A 22,951-nucleotide genomic window follows, 5' to 3' on the forward strand; every position below is an offset into this window, starting at 1 on the left:
GAATTTGAAAAAGTAAAAAACCTTCAAAGATTATTCAAAATGAAAAATATTTTGGATGCTTGTGCAGAATAATGCAATTTGAAACGCATTTCAGGTGAAAAAACTTATGTACTTACATGTTATGTCGAAATCGGTATAAGTTCCAAAGATTACAAAAAAAATGATCAAGCAGAAAAATAATTACAAGTAAAAATAAAATTTATTGAATTATCGAGTTTTATCACATGTTTTAATGTGAAAGAGTTCTCAAAATCCAGGGGAGAAAACTGCATTCGATCATTTTGAAAAATTATAATTTGCCATTTCAAAATGTAAAAAGTGGGACTAAAAACTAACACATCAACTGAAATGTTTTTGTTTCAAAATTCACTATTCTTCGCAAATATCTTTTATTTTTGTTGTTTTTTGCATTTTTAACAAAGCTTTGCAATCTATGTGAATAATTTATTTCACATGTCAAATGATGGACATTTGAAAATATTTGTATAAATAAACATATCAGAGGAATTAAAAATAATTTTCCTCGTTTTCAAACAAGTTTACAATATTTCAGTTTTATAAAACACAGCGGGGTTTATTCAGATTGGCACTTAAAACAAAAATGGAGAAAACTTTTATATTGTACCTACTTGTCACCAAATGAAAATTGTATATTCCAAAAAAAAATCACAAAAATTGATCAAGTAGTTTTTTTATTTATGAAAATCAAATTTGACATTTTTTACAGATAAGTGACAGACGAGGCCAGGTTTCTCTAAAGAACATAAGGGAAGGTAATAATCAGTGATTATTTTAAGTTTCCACGTGCATTATGTTTGTCTGCCCTTGACTATCGATTCGTTGATTTCATTTATTTCACCCTCATCAAAATAGAGTAAAATTTGATTTTCTTGAATAAAAAAAAAATAAATAAAAATACTTGAATTACATGATTTTTGGATTTTTTTATCTTTATCCCTCGACTGGTGGTGGTACGCATATCATACAAACATTTCTTTATTTTCTTTAATTTTAAATGCCACCATAAGTGCCAATCTGAATAAGCACCAACAAAACCTCAATGCTATACTTCTCAGTTCAAACAAACATATTTAGATTTTTTGGAGAAAGGGAGTACTCATGTGAGGGCATCTACATCAAATATCATTTGTTTGTTTTATCTTGAATGGATTGAATTTATTTAATGGTAACATCAAACTATGGAATTTAATAGATTTCTAAAAAAAAAATTTTTTCTTCTTTTAAAGAAAAAAAAAAAGAAACGCTCTTTGTCTGCAGACTTTAATTTTTAAATATTTCAATTTGGTGCTTATGCTGTATACCGGGTTTCCAAATAAATCCATTATATATAAAATCTTCTCCATACTTCTGTGTCATGGCATTGTTAGTATAACTTCCAAAAATTATGAAAAAAAAAAAATGACCCAGCAAAAGAATAATTACAAGTAAAAATAGAATTTATCGAGTTTTATCGTATGTTTTAAAAATATGGAAAAGTTCTGCAATCAATTCTGTATGACAAACTTAGTTATCTCCCTTGTTTTCTGTTGAAATTAAGCGTTGAAAAAAATAGAAAATGTTAAAACTCTATTGTTTATAATTTTTTGTGAAAAATAGATCTAGCATATCTTCTACTGAATCATTTTTTTGTAATTTATTTATTTATTTTGACATGACATGTACGTAATAACGTTTTCAGCTAAAATGTGTTGGTTTGAAATTCCACGAGCATTTGTGCTTTTTCGCATTGCATATTCACTGCACATTCGATACAGATTAAAATACAAATGAAATCTTTACATAAAATGTAATACTTTTTATTTTAATGTTTTCGCTATTCTTTTCTTGTCTTTTGAAAAAATTTTTTTTCCTTTTTTATTTTGCATTCATTCACAGCCGCCTTATATTATTCTACCTCGACACTTGCGATAATGTTTTGCAACTATTAGTCGTCAAAACACAACGTTTATTGAACTGAAGAAAGAGTAAATAACCATAAAGTTGCAAACGTGGTAGAAGGAACCAAACGGGGGGTAAAGGGACAATGTTTTAAGGGGGTTTGGCTGAACACAGTGATTAAAGATGATTTGATAATGAAGTGTGCACATGATACCAAACGGAGGCGGCTCAGGAGGGTATGTTATCTAGACAAGGTAAGAAAAAGGTAAATGGGGCATCTGTCAACAATTAACAAAAATGAATCAACCAGAAAGCTGGATTCTTTCAAATAACAACGGTCATTGCTAAAAAAATGGCTGAAAATTCTAATTTTATTTCCTTTCCATTCTAGAGATCTTCACATGTCTTATATATATATATATATATATATATATTTTTTTTTTTCATTTTTTATAAGGGAGTCACCGCTTATCAAGGCTAGAAAGTCACTCAAGGATAAGGGTTGATGAATGTAAGATGTTAGCGTAGTAATTGTTAATGATGTAAAATTTGATTATTTAAGGGGACGGCCCAACAAGAATTTGTTAATATTGGACTTGAAAGCTACCACATTGTAGTCAGCTGGGAAGCAGACCAGTGAAACAGTATTTCACAGGCAGGCAATTCTAGGAAAGAAGCTTTGTTCATGAAATCTGTGTTTAGATTTAGGCATAGATAGAGAGTGGAGGAAATTGCTGATAGTGGTTGTGGCTAGTTGAGTGTTTTTTGTGAAAGTTTGGCAAGGGGGGGGGGAGACCATAAATTGGAGCTCAGACGAGAACTTGCCATGAAAATAATGATAGAGGAGAGACAGGTTTACAATGTCTCTTTTGTGGGAAAGAGATTGCAGGAAGATAAAAGTGTATCACTATTTTCAAAGCCGGTTTTGAACTTTGTCAAGACAGGATAGGATGCTCCAAGCAGCTCCCACCCAGATATGGCAATAGTACTCTATTTTAGGATGTATCTGAATCTGAAGCAGTAGAATGATCCAACTAGCGATCTTGTCAACAGATTTGATGTATGTTAAAAAAAAAAAAATCTTTCGATTTAATTTATTGCTGCTGGTGTTACCAGGCTGTTGGAAGATATTGACTTCCTGACCTAAAATGTACCAAACATTGATGTTATTGTTTTTTTTTTTCAATTCTCTTTGCATATCTCAATCATGTTCTGCAAAGCCAAAAACAAAAGCAACAATTTTCCTTTAAAAAGCAACCAAACCCTATGGATAAAGATTTGAAGATATAAAAGAACTTGAAGCATAAAACTTTTACTAAAACTACTGGATTGGGCATTAAATCACCTGAAAAAAGGGGTTGGTATGTTGTAAAACAAAACAACCAATCTTCTTCATTGCATTATTCTGCTTCAACACTTGCGGAGCTGCGATTTTACAGCTTTAATAATTCAACACAACTGACATTTTCTTTGTTTCGATGAATCCAGATTAGTTTCAAATATTTTTTTCAGTTTTTCTCATTCAAACGAATCTTATCAGAAAGAATTTGTTTAATAGTTCGGTTTGGCTTGGAACGTTGTGGTGGATAGGTGTTGCTCATAGACATCGTTACATCAAGATTTCTTTCCGTATGCTTTGCCTTAAGTAATGTCCTTTTAGCAACTTAGAACTGTCTATCCACAAAACCAATCGATTTGTGTAATCATGGCAATTTTGAAAAAATATTTTGTAGTGAGGTTCTTACCATTGGAGAACACAAAAAACTATTGCAAAAATGAAATTAATAATAATTTTTATCTGAAAAGATTTTTGTATTGAAGACATTGATGAAATTTTCTTGAAATTTTTTTTTTCTTTTTGGGCAATCATTTTATATTTGTCTTGAAATAGTCAATAAGATTTTCTATTTGATTTCTAAATTTTTGAGATGAGGAGTGATAATTTGAATTCTTTGGATTTTTCGGACTGCTGTTCTCATCTTGATTGTTATTCGTTCAACGTTTCGTCCAATGTAACCTCCAGCCATCTTCAGGTGTTCTTGTTGAACTCAGTAATCTTTCTGTCGAACTTGTGAATCCATACAGAATTTTAAATGGAACCTTTAATTTAATCCACAGGAGTAACAAGGATCTATGGTGTAACGGATAAAGTACTAAGTGGCATTCAGTTGTAAGTGACTCTCTTCTAAAGGTTGAACGTTCAATATTCACAATGCTAAGAATACAAGTAAGAATTACTTACGACCAATTATGGTTGATAGAATGAGAGCAAGCTACCCCAGTGGATCAAATAAAAGGTTTAGTTTGAAATTTTGTACAGATTCCTGAGTTTGACAGAAATATTCCTGATTTTGAAAAGATACACCTTAAGAAAGCTGGAGATTTCATTGGATGAAACGTTGTGAGAATAAGAACTCAAAATGAAAACAGTAGTTCAAATAATCCAAATTTTCTATTTTGTTTTTAAAAACTTTTGTTTTTGTATCTTGTTCCATTTCATGTTTTCATTTTCATGCAAACATTTTAGATTGAAAGAAATTGTTCAAAAAAATCTCCATAAAAACTTCTGATGGATGAATCTAATTCTGATTCTTCAGAATGAAATCACCAAGAAAGATTGCAAACAAAAATTTCTATTAAAAATGAAACAAAACTAAAACATTTGATCTAAATGATTCTGGAATTTAAAAAAAAAAAACAAATAAACAGGAAATTTCAAGTATGTTTTATGGAAAATGTTTTCATTTTCAATTATTTAAAAACTTTTGCTTAAAAAGATTGTAAAAAGTTTCAAAAAAATATCTTCAATATTTTTTATGTCTTCATTATGCAACACATTGTTGTAAATTATTCACTCAAAAAATTTAAATGTGAATTATTGACAAATTTTAACTGTTTTTTTTTTTATTTTAGTTTCAATTCATTTCATAATTATAGGAATTTGTTTTCTTTCAGTTTAATTTTATTTCTTTTTGAACCTACAATTTGTTATCAGTTTTTATTTTTAGTCATTGGATATTGGATTCGATTACAGAAAACAGTTTAAATTTTTCAATAATAAAAAATAAAAAAATACAGGTGGCAGGAAATAGCAAAACCTTTAAATTTAAAAATGAAAAATAAATTTTTTTTTGTTTTTTTTGTTTTTGCTAAGAAAATGTGGCACAAGTGCAGTTGGGTAACCGTAATTTTTTTTTTTCATTTTTGGAAGTTACACTAATCAAAAAGAGAAGGCAATCCAAAATTTAATGATTTTTCAAACCAAAATTTTATAATTCAGAACAATTTCAATATTACAGAAACATTTGTTAAATTCAATTATTTTTAAATTACTATTTGAGCAACAACATTTAAAATTATTTTCTAAATTTATAAACAAAATTTAACATTCTATACTTCAAAATAATTTTTATATTTCAAAATTAATTATTTTGAAATAATTTTTAGATGCATAAATAAAATATAACATTAAGTATAGAATATTATGAAATGGATGGAATATATTTTTTATATAACTTTCTCGATATTACATCTCTGAATTTTTGAGATGAGGATTGGTTATTCGTATTATTTGGATTCATTGAACTACTGTTCTCATCTTGAGTGTCATTTTCACAACGTTTCAGTCAATGCAATGTAACTTCTGACCTTCAAGTGTATCTTGTCAAACTTGAGAATGTTTCGACAGTCTGATGAATCCAATTTATACAAACTTTCTTGATGAAAATATTATTTAAATTTAAAATACAACAAAATAAAAATATTTTTAAATGTTTACAGTTGTTTTATATATATATATATATATATATATACTTTTATTTGAAAAAGTAAAATCATGAATTTTTAAAACTTATTTTATTAAAGACTTCAAAGTCAAATCATTAAATTTTGGATTGTCTACTCTTTTCCCTACTATAATGCTTCAGAAAATGAAAATAAAAAAATACTTTGAGTTAGTTAAAGTGCACTTGTGTCAAAAATATTTCTTTCATAAATTCGCAACTCAGACATTATCTCCCTAAAAAATGAACAAAAAAAACTTTATTCATAATTTTTTTTTTGTTTCTTAGGAATGTTATTTAAGATCTTTTAAGTTCATATTTAAAATTTTTTTTTCAAATAAAATTTTTCTATCATTTCTAGCCTTTTATCGATATTTTTCACCTAAAAATAAAAATATTTATTTTTATTTTTACATATTTTGTTTTCCTTTTCAAAATGTATTTTTTTTTAATTTTAAAAATAAAATGGATGCCATTAATAAGTAAACTTACAAAAAAATTGTAATGATTCTATTTTGTTAAGATTCATTAAAAATGAGCAAAATATCAAATTGTCTTATTTTTAGTGCAGTGAAAAAAAATCTCGATTCTTTGAGAATAAAAAGATTTAAAAATGTTCTGAAATTTGTTTTATTTTTTATTCTTTGAATTGCGTTTCGTTTTTAAGCAAATCAAATTATTTTTGTTTCAAATGTGATTCTTCGCACATCAATTTATGAGGAGAATCTGCACAATTACATTTTATTTCGGTGGATAAGTTCCATGTGATGTTTGACTTTCATTTTCTACAGATAGTTCTGCTTTATGGTAAATGCTCTGGAAAAGTCTTTTCCGATTAATGTTTATCAGTTTTAAAATAAGTGAACAAACTTTGTCCTTTTTTCATAATGATTTTATTTTAAATAATATATATATGTATATATATTGACTGTATTAGAGCTTGGACCCTGATCCTCTAGATAGGAGATGCTAATAGCAAATATTTCAGTAAAATGAAACGATTTTTTTTTCTTTGCTCAGATGAGCACTTGCAGTGGAAATAACAATAAAACAAAGACAGGCTCGCAACGTCTCTTCTGTGTGAGAGAGGTTGCAGGGAAGAGAAAAAGGCATCCCCCACTAACCACAAAGTCTATTTTGTACTCTGTCAAGGTAGGATAGGCTGTTTTTAGCAGCTCCTGCCCAGATGTGGCAGCAGTACTCCATCCTTGGATGTACTTGGCTTTTATATAGATAGAGAATTGCATCAGCAGTGAGATATCTTCTGGAGCGATAGCTGCAAAGTTCTTGGCAAATAGTTTGGCTTTGTCTGATGCTGACGAGATGACCTCAGGTCCATTGATGATGGTTGGGATAGAACGCACGCTTACACCTATTGGTTTCAACCTTCAATCAGTGCTGAAAATCACATTAATGGGAGTTTCGGGCCTCATCAGCAGACTTCCTCAGTGGGTGGCCCGACTTAATGCATTCAGCCCATACCTGGAGTGAAAACTGCTACTCGTTCATACATTTTTTTTTTTTTTTTAGAGAGTAACGCAGTTTAGTTAATTGACTACCTCGGGCCATTTGATGTTATTAGTCAGAGGTGATCCTGTTAAACATGGGGGGTTCAATTCAGTAAAAAAAAAAAAGAAAGAAACCTGTTGACATGACGGCACGACAAATTATATCTATTCTATCGTTCACAGTGAAGCAGAAATCGGAAATAAATAAAAAAAACATGATACTTGAGGTTAATCTTTATTTCATTTGGAAAGGCCTTAACTAATAAATTAAATCGAACAAATTTGTTTGAATCAACATTTCTATAAAAATTTGATTGGTTGCAAGAAGAGGCATATCTATAAAAGCAAGAAGGAGGCTGCAAAAAGATTTTGTGGATAAGGATGTGTATCTGATGGCAAAGAGAATAGCAATCAACAGAGCAAAGATGAAGGTTGAGTAAGTGACGTTTCCAGATACATTACAAACGTATGACCAGAAAAACGAAGTGATGATGGCTAAACAGATGGCAAACAGAAATATTGATATTTTAGGAGAAAAATGCATACAAAATCTTCACAATTGATCTACTTTCTGCTTTTGTTACAGTTCGCCTCATTAGTCCAGTGGTCGTCATCAATTCGTTGTTTTTATATTTCATTGCAATACAGCTTTCTATTCCAGTTGCTTATTTCCAAGAATTGTAGGATTATGGAACTGTTTCTGCTGATTGTTTTCTTCCTACCTATGACCTTGATCTTTTCAAGATGAAGGTCATTAAGCATCTGTTTTTGCAACAATCATCTTTCATATTTTTTTTTATCTCCTTACATCAAGTGGCTTTATGCCATGTCTGGAGCAATTTCCATAAATAATAAAATAATAATAAAAAAGAAAAGTCGCAATGGCTTATGAGCAACAGGAGGCAAAAGAGATGCTTAGAAATGTTTTGATTAATTGTTGAATGCTTAGTTTTTCTGGGACCACGAAAATCTAAAGTTGCAGAATCAGCATCTGCTGCAGAAGATACAAATCGCAAAAGAAATGATATGGGAAGCTGTAAGATGAGAAGGGATATGCTGCGAGACTTAAGTGATGATGTGAAAATGTTGACAGCTGCGAATGAAACAAACATTGAGATAATCACAGACTTATTATGTTTTCTTGGCCTTGCTGCTGTAACATAGCATAGACGCATGTACCGAAAAGCATGCAAAATGACGTCACTGATAAAGAAAAAAAAGGACTAAAAAAAGAGAAAGAGAACGATCACGTGTTAAACGTGGTGCACGGAACAAGATCACATGGGTGACGTCACGGCTGTAAGAATGAGGAAATTAATGTTGCTAGAAAGAAAAAGCGAGTTGGAGTTATTTCCTATTCTTTGTCTTGGTCTCCTTTGAGACTGAAACTGCACATAACATGTGTTCATTCCCATACAACGTTACACTGTGAGATAATCTTGTTACCTGAACCGTTCTACACTTATTAACCAAGAATCCTCATTCATTCTTTTAATGTGACCATACCATCAAAGTCTCCTGTTTTTCAGATATTTCACTTTACTATTCAGATTTAATCTTTTTTTGGGCTCATCAGATCTAAACCGGTCTTTAAGACATATCAGTGCACATTTGTCTGTTGGGACAAGGGCCATCTGATCATCCTATATCATAACTCAGTATGATATCAGGTTAACAAAAAAGTACTTGCGGTTTTTTACTTTTAATTTCAGATGAACATATTGCAGTTCAAACAAAAAGTTATTGATCGAAATAAGCACCATCAGAATCAACACACTTTTGCCAACGCAAAACAAGTGAATTTATGCCAGTAACGTAGAAATCTTGCGTTCTAGTGACAATGAAGTCGCTGAAGGTGTTTTTGATATCGCTTAGGCTTTGAAGCATTTCTCATGCAGAAAGTTGTCGAGATGCTTGAAAAAGTGATAGTCGGTATGTGAAAGGTTCGGAAAGTATGGCGGATGAGGCAGAGTTTCGTAGCCCAATTCCTTCAACTTCTGCAGCGTTGTTTTAGCAACGTGCAGTCGGGCATTGTCGTGGAGGAGAATTGGGCCTTTTCTGTTGAATAATGCTGGGTGTTGTTGTTGAAGTTTTTGATGCATTTCATCCATTTGCTGACAGCACTTCACTGCTGTAATTGTTTAAAAAAAAAAAAACTAATGGGTGAGACCGGCTGCAGATCACCAAAAAGTCAGCATGACCTTCTTTTGGTGCAACTCTGACTTTGGGAAGTGTCGCGAAGCTTCGTCGGCATCTAACCACCGAGCTAAGCATCGTTGGTTGTTGTAAAGAACCACCTTTTCATCGCAAGTCACAACCCAGTCGAGAAATAGGTCGTTCTTGTTGTGTAAAAAAGGGAAGGTGACAGACACTTCATAATGGCATTTCTTTTGGTCATTGTTCAATCTGTGAGGCACCCATTTATCAAGTTTTTTTCTTTCCAATCTCTCTCAAGCAGTTATGTTATGTCTAATTCAGAAGCAAGTTCCCGAACAGTTGTGCATGGATTGGCTTGGAACTAAGGCTCTTAATTAATCGTTGCTAACATCCGATGACTGACCACTACACTTATCATCTTCAAGACTCGCCGCCGCCACAAAATTTCTTAACCTACCATTGTGCTGTGCATTCAGTAGTGGTTCCTGGGCTAAATGCTTTGTTGATATTGCGAGCTGTTTCAGCAGCTTATCGGCCTAGCTTGAATTGAAATAAGAAAATTGTGCAAATTTGCTATTTTTCCATCTTCTATTCAACGTTCTGAAAAGAAGACATAATCGTTTTAAAACAATTGTAATTTAAACGATGAAATATAGCGAAAAACGCTCTTTAAAATCTAATTTATAAAACTCATTATGTCTGTCTGTCCGTCAGTCCCCATATTTTCAAACTATCTCTTCTGAAACTAAAAGTCGCAGAGCAGCACTAGGAGCCTCAAATGATTGGATGTTTTTTGGACCGTTCTTTTATGGGTCTTTAGCCAGTTAAAATAGTTTTTAAGGGGTCAAAATTGAAAAAAAAAAAAAAAAATTGTTACACATTTTGTATATTAATCTGAGTTTAGTTCATGTGTGTCATGTTAGTACAGTGGTAACGTCACCAGGTTTAAATGCTACAGTTTTGCTTTTGATTCTAGCTAATGTCATCTAAATACTTTTTTTTTTACTTTTGAAATGCTGTTAGCATTCGGCCCATACCTAGAGTGAAAACTGCAACTCGTGCACATATTATTTTTAGAGAGAAATGCAGTTTAGTTAATTGACTACCTTGGGCCATTTGATGTTATTAGTCAGAGGTGATCCTCTATAATAATATGTATGATATCTGGACAAATTAAAATATCATATTTAAGAGCATATTTTACAACCGGGCTAAGTCGGGCGTGATATATAAAGTAAAGGTATTATAATGAAAATTTATTTGAAAATCAAAATTAAAAATTCGTAAGAAATTTCTTCTTAACCTAAACTTGTCAAAATTCACACTAGCTTAATTGCCACTTCTTAACGTAATACTTGTCAAAATTCAAACTAGCTTAATTGCCACTGACGTAGGATCCCTAATATGTAATACACCCAGCGAAATACAAATCTGTTTATCATCTTTCTGTCAAGAGGTCAACATGTTTTACTACAAGGAATTCTTTTTAAGGCAAATTCTGATCTATTTGAATGTATATTCATTTCAAAACATACTCAATATATGCTTAACTGCAAAGACTTTATATGTAGTTGTTAGGACAGTAAAACTTGATCAAAGGGAGCTAACTCACTTTTGTTTCTGTAAAGATGCAAGAGGGATGCTGGTGAGTACCGTGAAAGAATGACTGATCTGTAAATGAAAATGAAGAAATATTACTTCTGTCAGTGATAGTTATGACACACAAACTCAAGTAATAGCGGACTAAGACTGATAGGTGTAATTTGTATCATTCTATGTGTGCCTTCTTGCAAATAAAATGTCTACACTAAGTAAACTGTGAGTATCCTCATTCCCTCCACCAATTTCTCTCATTCATGTGCTATACATTTATGCATAAATATTTGTCTTTGGGCATAATCTTGTGCAAGGCACTGATTAATTATGATATGCCCCCCCCCATTTCTGACAGTAATATTACAATTTTTGAAATCTATTGACAATTCAATATTTGCACAAGAGATGCTAGAATACACCTTGAATGTGGTAGCAGGGAGAACAGAATCAGCCATGACATGACACATGCAACTCCCAAGATGAGAGACTTTCATTGTTGCACATCTAGTAGTTAATTTCAATTGTAACTTCTTAAACATATCTCTTAAACGTTCACCTTCATCCTATTATCATTTTTATATAGTATTTCATGGATACACATTGTAAAACGTAACGAGAAGACATTGTTTCAACTCAGAAGATGAGCATTTTTAGAATTCCAGTTGCACACAGAACTGGGGACATTCTTCAAACTCCAGCCTCTAGCAACAATCACATCAAACTAAGTCAACAAATATTTCATTTTTGATTCAGTTGGATACAATCATCTCTACAAAAGCTAAATTCATTTTACAATCACTTAAAAATGAAATTTTTCTTTGCTTTTTATCAAATTCCTCTGTTAATAAATTGATTTTTATACAATTGTGAGATTGTGACCGGACAACGCCAGGTAATCTATTCGATTATTAATTTTAAAAAATAAAACTATTAGATTTTGGAAAATGCGTATTTACAGCTTGGAATTTTTAGTTAGAAATTTAACTCAAATAAAATTTAAAAAAAGTTGATTTAGGAATTTTAAAATAGATTGGAATTTGGTAAACAAGGTTTTAGTTTATATGAATGACATGATTTGATCTGCTTTACTGATGTAATAGTTAGTAGGCAATGAGTTATCAAGAAATGTGTTAGCGAACAGATGTTGGAAACAGAAAGAACCAAGAAAATGTAGAAAGAGACTCAGCGTGCCAAACTCCAACAAAGGAAATCCATAAGACGAATAAAACCCGTGTAAAATATAATTCATTATGGCGTTGTTTTATGGTTTGCGATTCTTTTGATCCGAGACAAGCAAACATATTCTTATCATTTGATTGTAAAAAGCTGTCTATGAAAGGTTATGTGTTACGTTTGTAACTACATTTATTTATGAACAGGGGGCCGCACACAATGGACATTTTATGTAAATGCAGGACACATTGAATACTTCTACATTGTATACACACATTCATTGGATAAAGAAAGACACTAATATATCCACCACTTAACACAAGAAATACAGACACACACACCCACCAGCTACATAATACAATTTCCTGTGTCATTGTTATTTCTTCAGCGTATTATCCACTGATTTTTAGAATTCCAATTCCATACAAAATCGGATATATCATTCTTCAAACTCCAGTCTTTCGCAACAATCATATCAAAACAAGTGATCGTATATTTCCTTATTTATGTTTCTGAAGTTTTAAGATGAGGATTGATAATTTGTTTTATTTTGATTATTCGGACTACTGTTCATATCTTGAGTATTATTTCAATGTTTCTATCAATGTATACTGTTACACATGCATGTTGACATGTAGACATCGAGGAACCAACACATTGTATGCAGTCTACATCACAAAGGAGACAAAGAATAGGAAAGAATTTCAATTAGCCTTTTCAGGTTTTAAGAAGAGACCCATATTCTTTCTTCTCCCGCCATGCGTGACTTCTCGTTATGGCTGTGATGTCACCCACGTCTGTAACGTGCTCATTGGTCTGTGCACACATACTTTTTATCATCTTTTTCTTTTTTGTTACCGTGACATCACTTCACACACAACTCAGTATTTGCATATGAGCATCCACGTTCTGTTACAGATAAAGATCGAAGATTTACATTAACCGAAACATTGTCCAAATACCACTAAAGATGAGAACAGTAGTCCAAAGAATCCAAATATTTTTAATGTTTTCTTTTCCGACTCGGTTGGATACAATCATTTCCACAAAAGCTAAACACATTTTGCATTCATCTTTAAAAAGGAAAATTTCCTTTGCTTTTTATGGATTTGTCTAATTTCTCTATTAATAAAAGATGAAAGTTCAGAATTCAATCGAATTCAAGAATGCTTTATATACTCATCATGGAATGAAAATGTCATTTTCCAAAAATCACATTAACTGATCAAATACAGTAGAACCCTGGGACACGGCATCAAAAATTAGTAACAAAATGCAATACAATATATAATACACATGTATATAATCAAATAACACCGTAAGGCGGGGCAAATACTGTAACCAAGGGCTGGAAAAACACATTCCACATCGTAACCTGAAAAAAAAAAAAAAAAAAAAAACATATCCTAGGGTTACTGTATACTGGGTTCTACTGTAGTTATTTTTTTAACTAAGAAAATCAAATTTTATTAGTAATCGATAACATTATCTTGATCAGTCATATTTAATAAAGAGAGATAACTCAATTTGAACTACAGAGATAAAAGTTAGCTTGTAATAGCAGTGATTTACTATTAAAAAATTGATAAAATTGTAAAAAAAATGATTTTCTATATAAAAACTACTACTTGATCAATTTATGTGATGTTTGGGATATGACATTTTCGTTTTGTGGCAGGTACATGTATGATAAAGATTTTCCTGTATTTTCGCTTTTATTTTTAAAAATCAGTTTAAACTCTGGACGTAAATAGATTTTTATACAATTTCTTGTTGTCATCGTTTCTTCAACATGTTTGATTTTTCTTTGAAACCCAAAAGCTTGAGAGTGGATATGTTTTAACTAATGATTTATTTCTGATGAAAACATGTCACCATTATGATTTCTAATTGACATTTGTAACAATATATGGACATAGGTATGTGAAGAAATGAAAATAAAACAAAATGAATTTATAAAATAAATTTAATCTTTATTAAAATTTTTTACTTTTATTTAAAAACGTCATGGAAAGTAAAATGTAAAAAAAAGAATAGAAAAACATGTCTGTCCTGGGGGGGGATGGGGAGCCGACCCCCATTTCATGGGGATAAGGGGCACCATTGCTTTTATAATCAATAGAGGGAAAGCATATTTGGTCCCTTCGTTAAATAGAAGAGATGAATGAATCCCTATCATGGGTAGTTCATCTCGTTTTTATATTTAAAAAATTCTTTTTTTATATATCGTTGGAGGAAAAGTAAGCCGACCCCCCCCCTCTGTTACTTTGTGAGAAATGATTCATAATTTGAAAAAACATCAAAACAGAAGATTTGGTCCATTTTAAGAAACGCCGCCGCCATATAAATGGGGAGTGTGTCTCGTTTTAGTATATTATATTTAGATTACCCATCGAGGGGAGTTATTTGTTTTTTTTTGTTTATTTTTCACGGGGAATTGAAATCAAATGTATTATGTGTGTGAGTTTAAATACACATGCTCATCAGACACAATCATAATAGGCATTGCGTTGGTTTCAATAGAAGTATATTATAAATAGTGTGTAACACTAAAGGGAGGTAATTCATCAGTAGCAACAGCTGATGCTAAACATTTGCTTGTGGTTGCTTCATATAAATCACAAATCGACAACCATTGAGATAAAGTTATTCTGATGCATATGTAAAAAGTTAATTGCTTAAAAGGAAACATTTTATAAGGATTTAAATATTAGATTAATTTATTGAAATTTAAGTGCCCCCTTGACATACATACTCCTTACTAACCTAATAAGCAGCAAAATCTAACCCCTTTACTGTTGAGGTCCCTAAATGCCGAAAACCCTACTAATAGTTTATTCCTTCAGACTGCTAAACTTTGTAATTCCTTCCCTGGCTGTACTCACCTGTAGAAGTTTAAATGTAATGTGAGCAGACCTTACTGCTCAACTCTCCATGGTCCCCTGTTAGACATAATTCCAAATAAAATCCCCTTACATTCCAAATGGCAATATGCTTTGTTTAGGGTGTAAAAGAGTAATATATATATATATATATATATATATATATATATGAGTACATATAAAAAAATGGTTTGAAATATTAACATATAATTTTGACAAAAGAGGCTTGTTTTTTCTCATATTTATTCCAGAATAGTCAAGACTAAATCTTTAAAAAAATAATTTTAATATCCTATAAGAATTATGTAGATTTGTTAATTGAACATAATTTCAGATTTTTCTCATGTTGATTGCAACTGAACTAATAAGCCTGATTAGAAATAGAGTTACTTCCACTAAATAGACTCCGGTTGTCATATTGGTTAAACACCATATCTATAAGATTGCCAGAATATTCAAATTTTGACAAAAAGTTTTCATATGAAAATTTTCTTTGAAATGCTAAAAGGTGCCAATTCATCTACCATTGTTGGGCGTTGATTTACCCATTTTTTTTTTGTTCTTATTCTTCCGATGAGAAACAATTTCGATTCTAATTGTCAAAAAGAAAAACAGGATACATTTGTAATTTCTTGTATTAATTACAAGACTTGCATTAAAATGAGCTTTGAAAGCTTTGTAAATTGGCTTGCTATCTTTTCTCCGAAAACTCGGCTTAAATGCATTTTAGTACTTGTCCAGAATTCCTGATATTAAAAACCAAAAATAAATAAAAGTCAATATGATGTACATACCCATGATAGAAAGAAAATATCGTACATCAAAGGTTACGTAAATTGATCAAATAGTTTTATTTTTAAATAAGAAAATCAAATCTTATGGTGAAACTAACAGAGACGATCTTGCATCCCTATCTTGAAATCATTCTGATGGAAGATAACTACAAATAATTCAAAGTTGCAAGATTTTAAAAAGCTATTCTTAACATGGAGGAGGGGGGCATTGAAAAAGCTTAAAATCGTTTAGAAATTATCCTTTATAAAAATAAAAATGATTGATCAATTTAGGTGATTTTTTGAATATGATATTTTCTTATTATGGGTATGTATATCAGAGATTTTTTTCTCCATTTTTATTTTTTGATATAAGCGAAATTCTGGACAAAATCTGCATAAAAAAGCAAACAACAAAAACGTGTATATGTGTATACATTAAATATATTAAAATTAATTGCTCCTCTTCACTGTGTAGCACTTTTTCTATCTTGATAAGTTTGCTTTGTTAAAGATATATTCTTTTTTTTTTATTAGCTTTATTTAATATATATTACACATACAAACACGCACATAACTTCTTAGTTGAGCACTAAACATGGGAAAAATCTTTTAGATAGGAGAGGGGAGAATTGTTCAATTTATATGAGTGATACTCCAAAGGAAAAAGGTTCACTTTGTGGGGAGGTAAATTAGTATTACGGGAGTCACTCCCATGGGGAGCAATTTTCTATTTTGACTTGCTTCAGAGCAAAATCAAAATAGATATCATCATGGACAATAATTAGTATTAGGAAGTGTTAATTAGTATTAAGAATTGTGAATTCCTGACAGAAAAACTCTCCTAAAGGGAGTTAATTACTATGCGAGCAAACACTTAAAAGTATTCTGCTGCCTCTGCATGATTATTACTCCACAGAGAAACCTTCGTGAGGAGCTAATTAGTATTATGGGGAGTTAGTTCCTATTGGTAATATTGACTGGGGAAGGGGCGGATTTTCTGATCTGAGACGGTTATACTTCAGAGAAGTAAAAACAAAAACAAAAACAAAAAAAAATAAAAAAAACAATAAAAAAAACACACAAGAGCCCAGGATATGTAATTACCATTAAAGGAGTCACTCCTTAAGGGGAGCCATTTTTTTTTCGTTTGTGCGCTTGATAATTCAGAAGAAAAGTATCCATCATGAGGAGGTAAGTAATTAGTATTGAGGGGAGTGACAACCTTCAAGGGGAGAAGTAATTAATATCAGGGGAGTCAATAATCCCCCAGAGACACATCAAACAAAGATGGATGATTAAAAAGGAAAGATTGAGTTATGAGAAGTATGGAAAAAAAAAAAAAAAAAAAAAAAATGTTTACTGTATATTATACAGAAAAAAACTATTTTTTTCTTTTTCAAATGGTCGGATGAAAAGCAACTGATACATTTTTCAAAAATGGAGAGCAATCTCCCTATATGATGGAACTTCTCATAACTAATCTTAAAAGCTAAAATAACAATGATATTGACATAAAATTCTTTAAAAACCAACAACAAAAAAAAAAAGCGGGTGGAGGGTGGGGCATTTTTCGAATTAAAACCTCAAGAGGAGAGCAATCTTCACATAATGGGAAGTTTTTGAAACCCAGGAAAGTTTGAATGTTCAATTATGCAGCAGAGATGGCAATGATATTACATTATTTTTTACGAACAAAAGGGGGGGGAGTGAACTTTTCTGACATTTAGGGCGGATTCAGATGCTAAAATCTTTGAAAAACGGGAACAATTTCCCGATAATGGGAGAGTTTCTCATTGGATAAAAAAAACAAGAGAACAATAATGCTACATTATGGAGGTATCGTTTGAAAAGAGAAGTAATAGGGGCAGCTGGGAGATCGATTCTTGGATTCAAAACAAATGGGAACGGTCTCCGTAGAATAGACAGATTTTCATATAAAATAAAAAGTAGCAACACACGTCTTATAACAATATTTATATATACATACGCACACACACACACATACACAAAAATGTCATATAGATATACATATATACACACACATACACAAAAATGTCATATAGATATACATATATACACACACATACACATGTTCATATATATAAATAGATGCACACAGATTTCATATATATGAATATATCACAATATATATATATATATGTATACATACACACATTTTTCGTTTCTTAATGTTATGTATATATAAACATACACACAGGAAGAAAAAAGTAATGACAATTTAAAAATGTGTAAGGAGGGAGGTCGGCAAAATTCTTAAAAAAACCAAACAAAGAAAACGATTCTAATTTTAGCCACTTCCTTCCTTCATCCCTTTTTTCAAACTAAAAGTATGAGAATTTTTACAAGCCTCCAGTTCTGTGATGTGACTAAGAGAGTTTCCATATGAAAAGGGGTGAGGGGCTTGTAACAAAATGTCATTAAAAAATTACTGTGTGTTATTTTACTTTCTTTTCCTTTTAAATTTTATTTTATTTAAAAAAAAAAAAAGTTCTCTTTTTAAAAATAGTAAAAACAAAATTGATTTTTTAAATAAAAAGGTTTTTAAAAGGGATCGACGTGGTTAATCAATGTCATAAAAAATTGGTTTCCTTTTATTTTTATGTTTTTGTAATTTTTTATCTCCGTTTTTTTGCATGTATGTGTCCTCGTTTTTGTTTATTTTTAACAATACGAAGATGCAGTAGAACCGCTCTTTTCTCGCATCATGTTCATTGGCGTTCGTCCTTTTGTCACTTCCACTCGACGGTGCTGGCCTGAAAAATAAAAAATTACAATTAACATAAGGTACATATGTTGAAATGTATCGAAAACAAAAAACTATATTTTTTTAATAATATTCAATACATATGTAAGTAAACATCAGTTCAATACATATGTAAGTAAACATCAGTTCAATACATATGTAAGTAAACATTAGAAAATCATCTTGTCAGGATTTCAATAATTATTGATGACATGCTTAATGTCATCGAAACGTAAATTGATCCACATACAGCCTTTTCTGAAGTTTATATATAAGATTACTTAATATATGTATAAAATAATAGGAAGTCTACTGTTTACAGTAAGCACTGTTGATATGAAATGCAAAATTCAAACAATAAACAAACATATTTATGAAAATTAAATTCAATATTTCGATTCATAACAGAATTTTCATCAGAAAATAGTTTTTTTTTTCCTTTTTTTATGTAGCATGATGGTGGTAATGCTTGGCACATTCAAATATTGGTGAAGTATAAGGTAAAAATGTCCGAGGGTGAACCAAAAGTAGGTGGACAGAAAAAAAAACAACAAAAAACAAAACATTTATTCAGAGATCATATATACATACAACTATAATAAGACAATTACAATCCTCATTAATATATTTGTCTTATTTTTTATTTTTTATTACATTTTCACCCCAAACAACTCACGTTGCCACTTTGATGTAGGGGGCTACTATCAGGGACTTAAGTTGCAGGAGTACTATGTAGGGAGTTTAGTAGCAAGATGTCTGTTCACATTACACTTGAACTTCTGCATGTCTGTAAAGTTGGGGAAGCAGGAAAGCGGAAGAGAATTCAAAATCTTGCAGTTCTGGGGAATAAGCTATTAGAGTAAAAGGCTTTCTTACATCTAGGCATCTCTACTGTGTAGGGGTGGGACTTCGCTGCTCGTCGGGTTTTTTCGGGAGTATTTTCGTCAAGGGGAAACAAAGGCTTGCAGTTCGTCAGAGAATCCACCATTAAAATACTTGTAAAACAGGCAGAGGGATGCAACATTATGTCGGTGGGACAGGAGCTGAAGTTTAGATGACAGTTCGGGACCTATTAGGTTGGCTACTCTCTTTTGGACCCTTTCCAGGAGTGAGAGACTAGTGGCAGATGCACCAGCCCAAATGTGACAGCAGTACTCCATACATGGGTAAATGGTGGCTTTGTAAAGGTACAGGAAACTTTCAGGCATAAGTAACTTTCTAGCACGATAGAGAGAACCCACCTTCTTGGCAGCAGCCTTAGCAATGATCTTGATGTATCTATTCCAACTCATGTTTCCTGTGAACGTTAAGCCAAAGAGCTTGAACGAAGTGTTCTCAGGTAAAATATCTCTAGCCATAGCTATTAGTGGTTGGTAAAGTTTCATGTAATTATTAAAGGAAACGAGCTTTGTCTTGGCAGCGTTGAACATTACCATCCATTTTTGACCCCCATTCCACTACAGACTGAAGGTCTTCTAGGGTTTTGGCCATTACCTTAGATATGTCCTCATTAGTTTTCCCCTGCCTGCTATAGAGCGTGGTGTCGTCGGTAACTATACCCATCTCAGAGACAATTTTATCAGGTAAGTTATTTATGAATATCAGAAATAACAAAGATCCAATATCGATCCGAGGCACACCCGCATTTATATCAAATTTTTTGAACGTATGCCCATCGAGGACAACATGGATTCTTCTCTCATTTAAGAAGGATCTAATTATGCTAAGCATTCGTCCAGTAATACCATAGGATTTTATTTTCATCAGAAGACCATCATGCCATACCCTGTCAAAAAGCCTTAGATATTACATATAGTTGTACGTATATGTGATCTCTGAATAAATATTTTTTACTGTCCACCTACTTTTGGCTAACCACACACACACACATACATATATATATTACCGTTTTTAATCCGCTTAGTTACATGTTTATACTACTGGAATCAAATTAACAATCCAATAGTTTCATCAGACTTTGCAGATTTAAATATTTATTATAACCTAATAATAAGCTTATAATAAGTATTTAAATCTGCAAAGTCTGATGAAACTATCAGATCATTAATTCGATTCCGGTAGTGTAAACATATGTAACTAAGCAGATTAAAAATGGTAATAAAAAATATATTTTGCTCTACAGTAGTAGTGAGCACTTTTTCAGATTTTTTACCATTTACTCATTAAATAAATAAAATTATATATATATACACATATATATACACACACCAGGTTGATAATATTTAAGAGTGATAACTAATGAATTTGACAAGGTTATTAAAAGTGCTCAATAAAATTTATTAATATAAACAAATTTACATGGTCGCGACACTGGACCGGCTAATGTTTCAGACAAATGGTCGGTTAAAATCAATCATTCATTGACATCTATGCTGATGACACAACCATCTATGGCAACACATCAAAGGCCGTAGTGGTACGGTGGGGGAGGAGGTGGCTGGTTATTTTTAATGCATCTAAAACCAAGCTCCTATCTTTACATCATCAACGCTCTGATCCTCATCTGGCATCAATTGAAATGGGTGGCTCTCGTCTAGGGGAAGCTCCATGTTTTGATAAGCTTCTGGGCTTGACCTTTACCCGACTTGAAATGGAATACATACATCAAGTCAGTTGCCAAGGTCGCTGGAAAAATGGTAGGATCCTTCTACCGCTCCAGAAGATATCTCATCCCTGATGCAATTCTCTATCTGTATAAAAGCCAAGTACGTCCAAGGATGCTGCCACATCTGGGCAGGAGCTGCTAAAAACAGCCTATCCTGCCTTGACAGAGTACAAAATAGGCTTAGTGGCCTAGTGAGTGATGCCCTTTCCTCTTCCCTGCAACCTCTCTCCCACAGGAGAGACGTTGCGAGCCTGTCTTTGTTTTATCGTTACTACCATGGCAGGTACTCGTCTGAACTCCAATTTCTGTCCCCCCGCCCTTGCCAATCTTTCACGATAAACACCCGCCTAGCTGAAACCACTGTCAAAAAATTTCCCCACCTCTTATCTGTGCCAAAATCAAAACGTAGATTCCATGAGCAGAGCTTCTTTCTTAGAAATGCACGCCTGTGGAACTCTGTTCCTTTTGCCTGTTTCCCACTTGACTACAACCTGGATGTCTTCAAGTTCAATGTAAACAAATTCCTAATGAACCGCCTCTTTAAGTAAGACACTATCAAATCTCCAACACTAACGTACTGTACACACAAAAACCCTTATCCCTGAGTAGCTTCCGGGCCTTGGTAAGTGGTGACTATCTTGTAAAAAAAAAAAAAATATATAAAGCTGAATGTGTGTGTGTGCCTGGTCACGAATAGGCTCCTATATGGTTGACTATTATAGAAAACTGATCACATATAATGATAGAAGATGTATCGAGACACAGGAATGGGTATGTTTGATCTGGCATAATGATGATTCATTAAGATTGTGGGGTCTGCGTTTGTGCCTGGTCCACAAAGTATGGAAATAAAAAATTAAAAAAAAAAAAAAAAGTTTACAAGTGTTTTTGATATAGATGTACATAATGATACTTTGATAAGTATGTTTTAACTTAAATAGGGATGGTATAATAAAATTGTGGGGTTTGCATTCACGCCTGGCCTCCATAGAATGGAAATAGGCACAAACTTTAATAAAGACTTTTCATATCTATCTGTGTAAGTATACTTTGATAATTATGTTTCTGTTTGAAGAAATATGGTATAATAAAATTATGGCATGTTCGTTCGCACCTGACCTCGACAGAATATTGTGATAAGTGTTTCAGTGTGAACAGGTATGGTATAATAAATTATGGGGTTTATCTATTTCATTTTTACTTTCATCATATTTTGCTTTCATACCCCCAAGTTCGAAACTATCTCTTTACAACCGTTCCTTTTCATAATCTATCATACTTTCATAAATCAGAGTCCATGTTCTGTAGGCTGTTTTTGAACCCAGTCAACAACGGGTCCTTTTTCTTGCATATATATATATCACGTTTCATAAAGTAAAAATCAGGAATGTGTTGCAGTCATCATACACCATATATTCCAGGTATAGTTTCAATCCTATAAATCATACTGTGTATGTATAATAGTGCTCAATGACAAATAGAGTCATACATATTTATTTAATAAATTTTTTTGGTTGTATAAACGTGTATGGCTACTAGTGATGGGAGGATTCCCATATTTTACCCCTGATTTCGATATAATTACCGATTCCAATATTTTTATGAATCTCTAAATATTCAACTCTGGAGTTGCTATTTTTTACGGGATTACTGTAAAACACATGTTAAATGTACATATATTTTCTCAAATGTAAAAACACAAAGTTTAAAGTAGTTTAAAATCAATAAATATTTATTATTTTATTACTACCAGCAGTGAAAGATTTTATTTTAAACAAAAATCAAATA

The 22,951-nt window shown here is 31.9% G+C and overlaps 1 protein-coding gene across 3 annotated transcripts in view; it reads right to left on the reverse strand.

Moving 5' to 3' along the window:
• Positions 1–18,227: 18,227 nt before the first annotated feature.
• Positions 18,228–22,951, reverse strand: part of LOC145283583 (protein diaphanous homolog 2-like) — a 182,230-nt gene continuing 177,506 nt past the window's right edge. For 2 of the 3 annotated variants that reach the window (XM_080132505.1, XM_080132504.1), the window contains exon 25: positions 18,419–18,547. In XM_080132505.1, coding sequence (XP_079988631.1) covers positions 18,524–18,547 — 24 coding nt within the window. In that variant the 3' untranslated portion in view covers positions 18,419–18,523. Of the gene's footprint in view, positions 18,548–22,951 lie in introns of all 3 variants that reach the window. The other variant, XM_080132506.1, reaches the window with a different exon arrangement.

The sequence above is a fragment of the Euprymna scolopes genome, chromosome 8, assembly GCF_053919585.1.
Source record: "Euprymna scolopes isolate OS-2025 chromosome 8, ASM5391958v1, whole genome shotgun sequence".
Classification (NCBI taxonomy): domain Eukaryota; kingdom Metazoa; phylum Mollusca; class Cephalopoda; order Sepiida; family Sepiolidae; genus Euprymna; species Euprymna scolopes.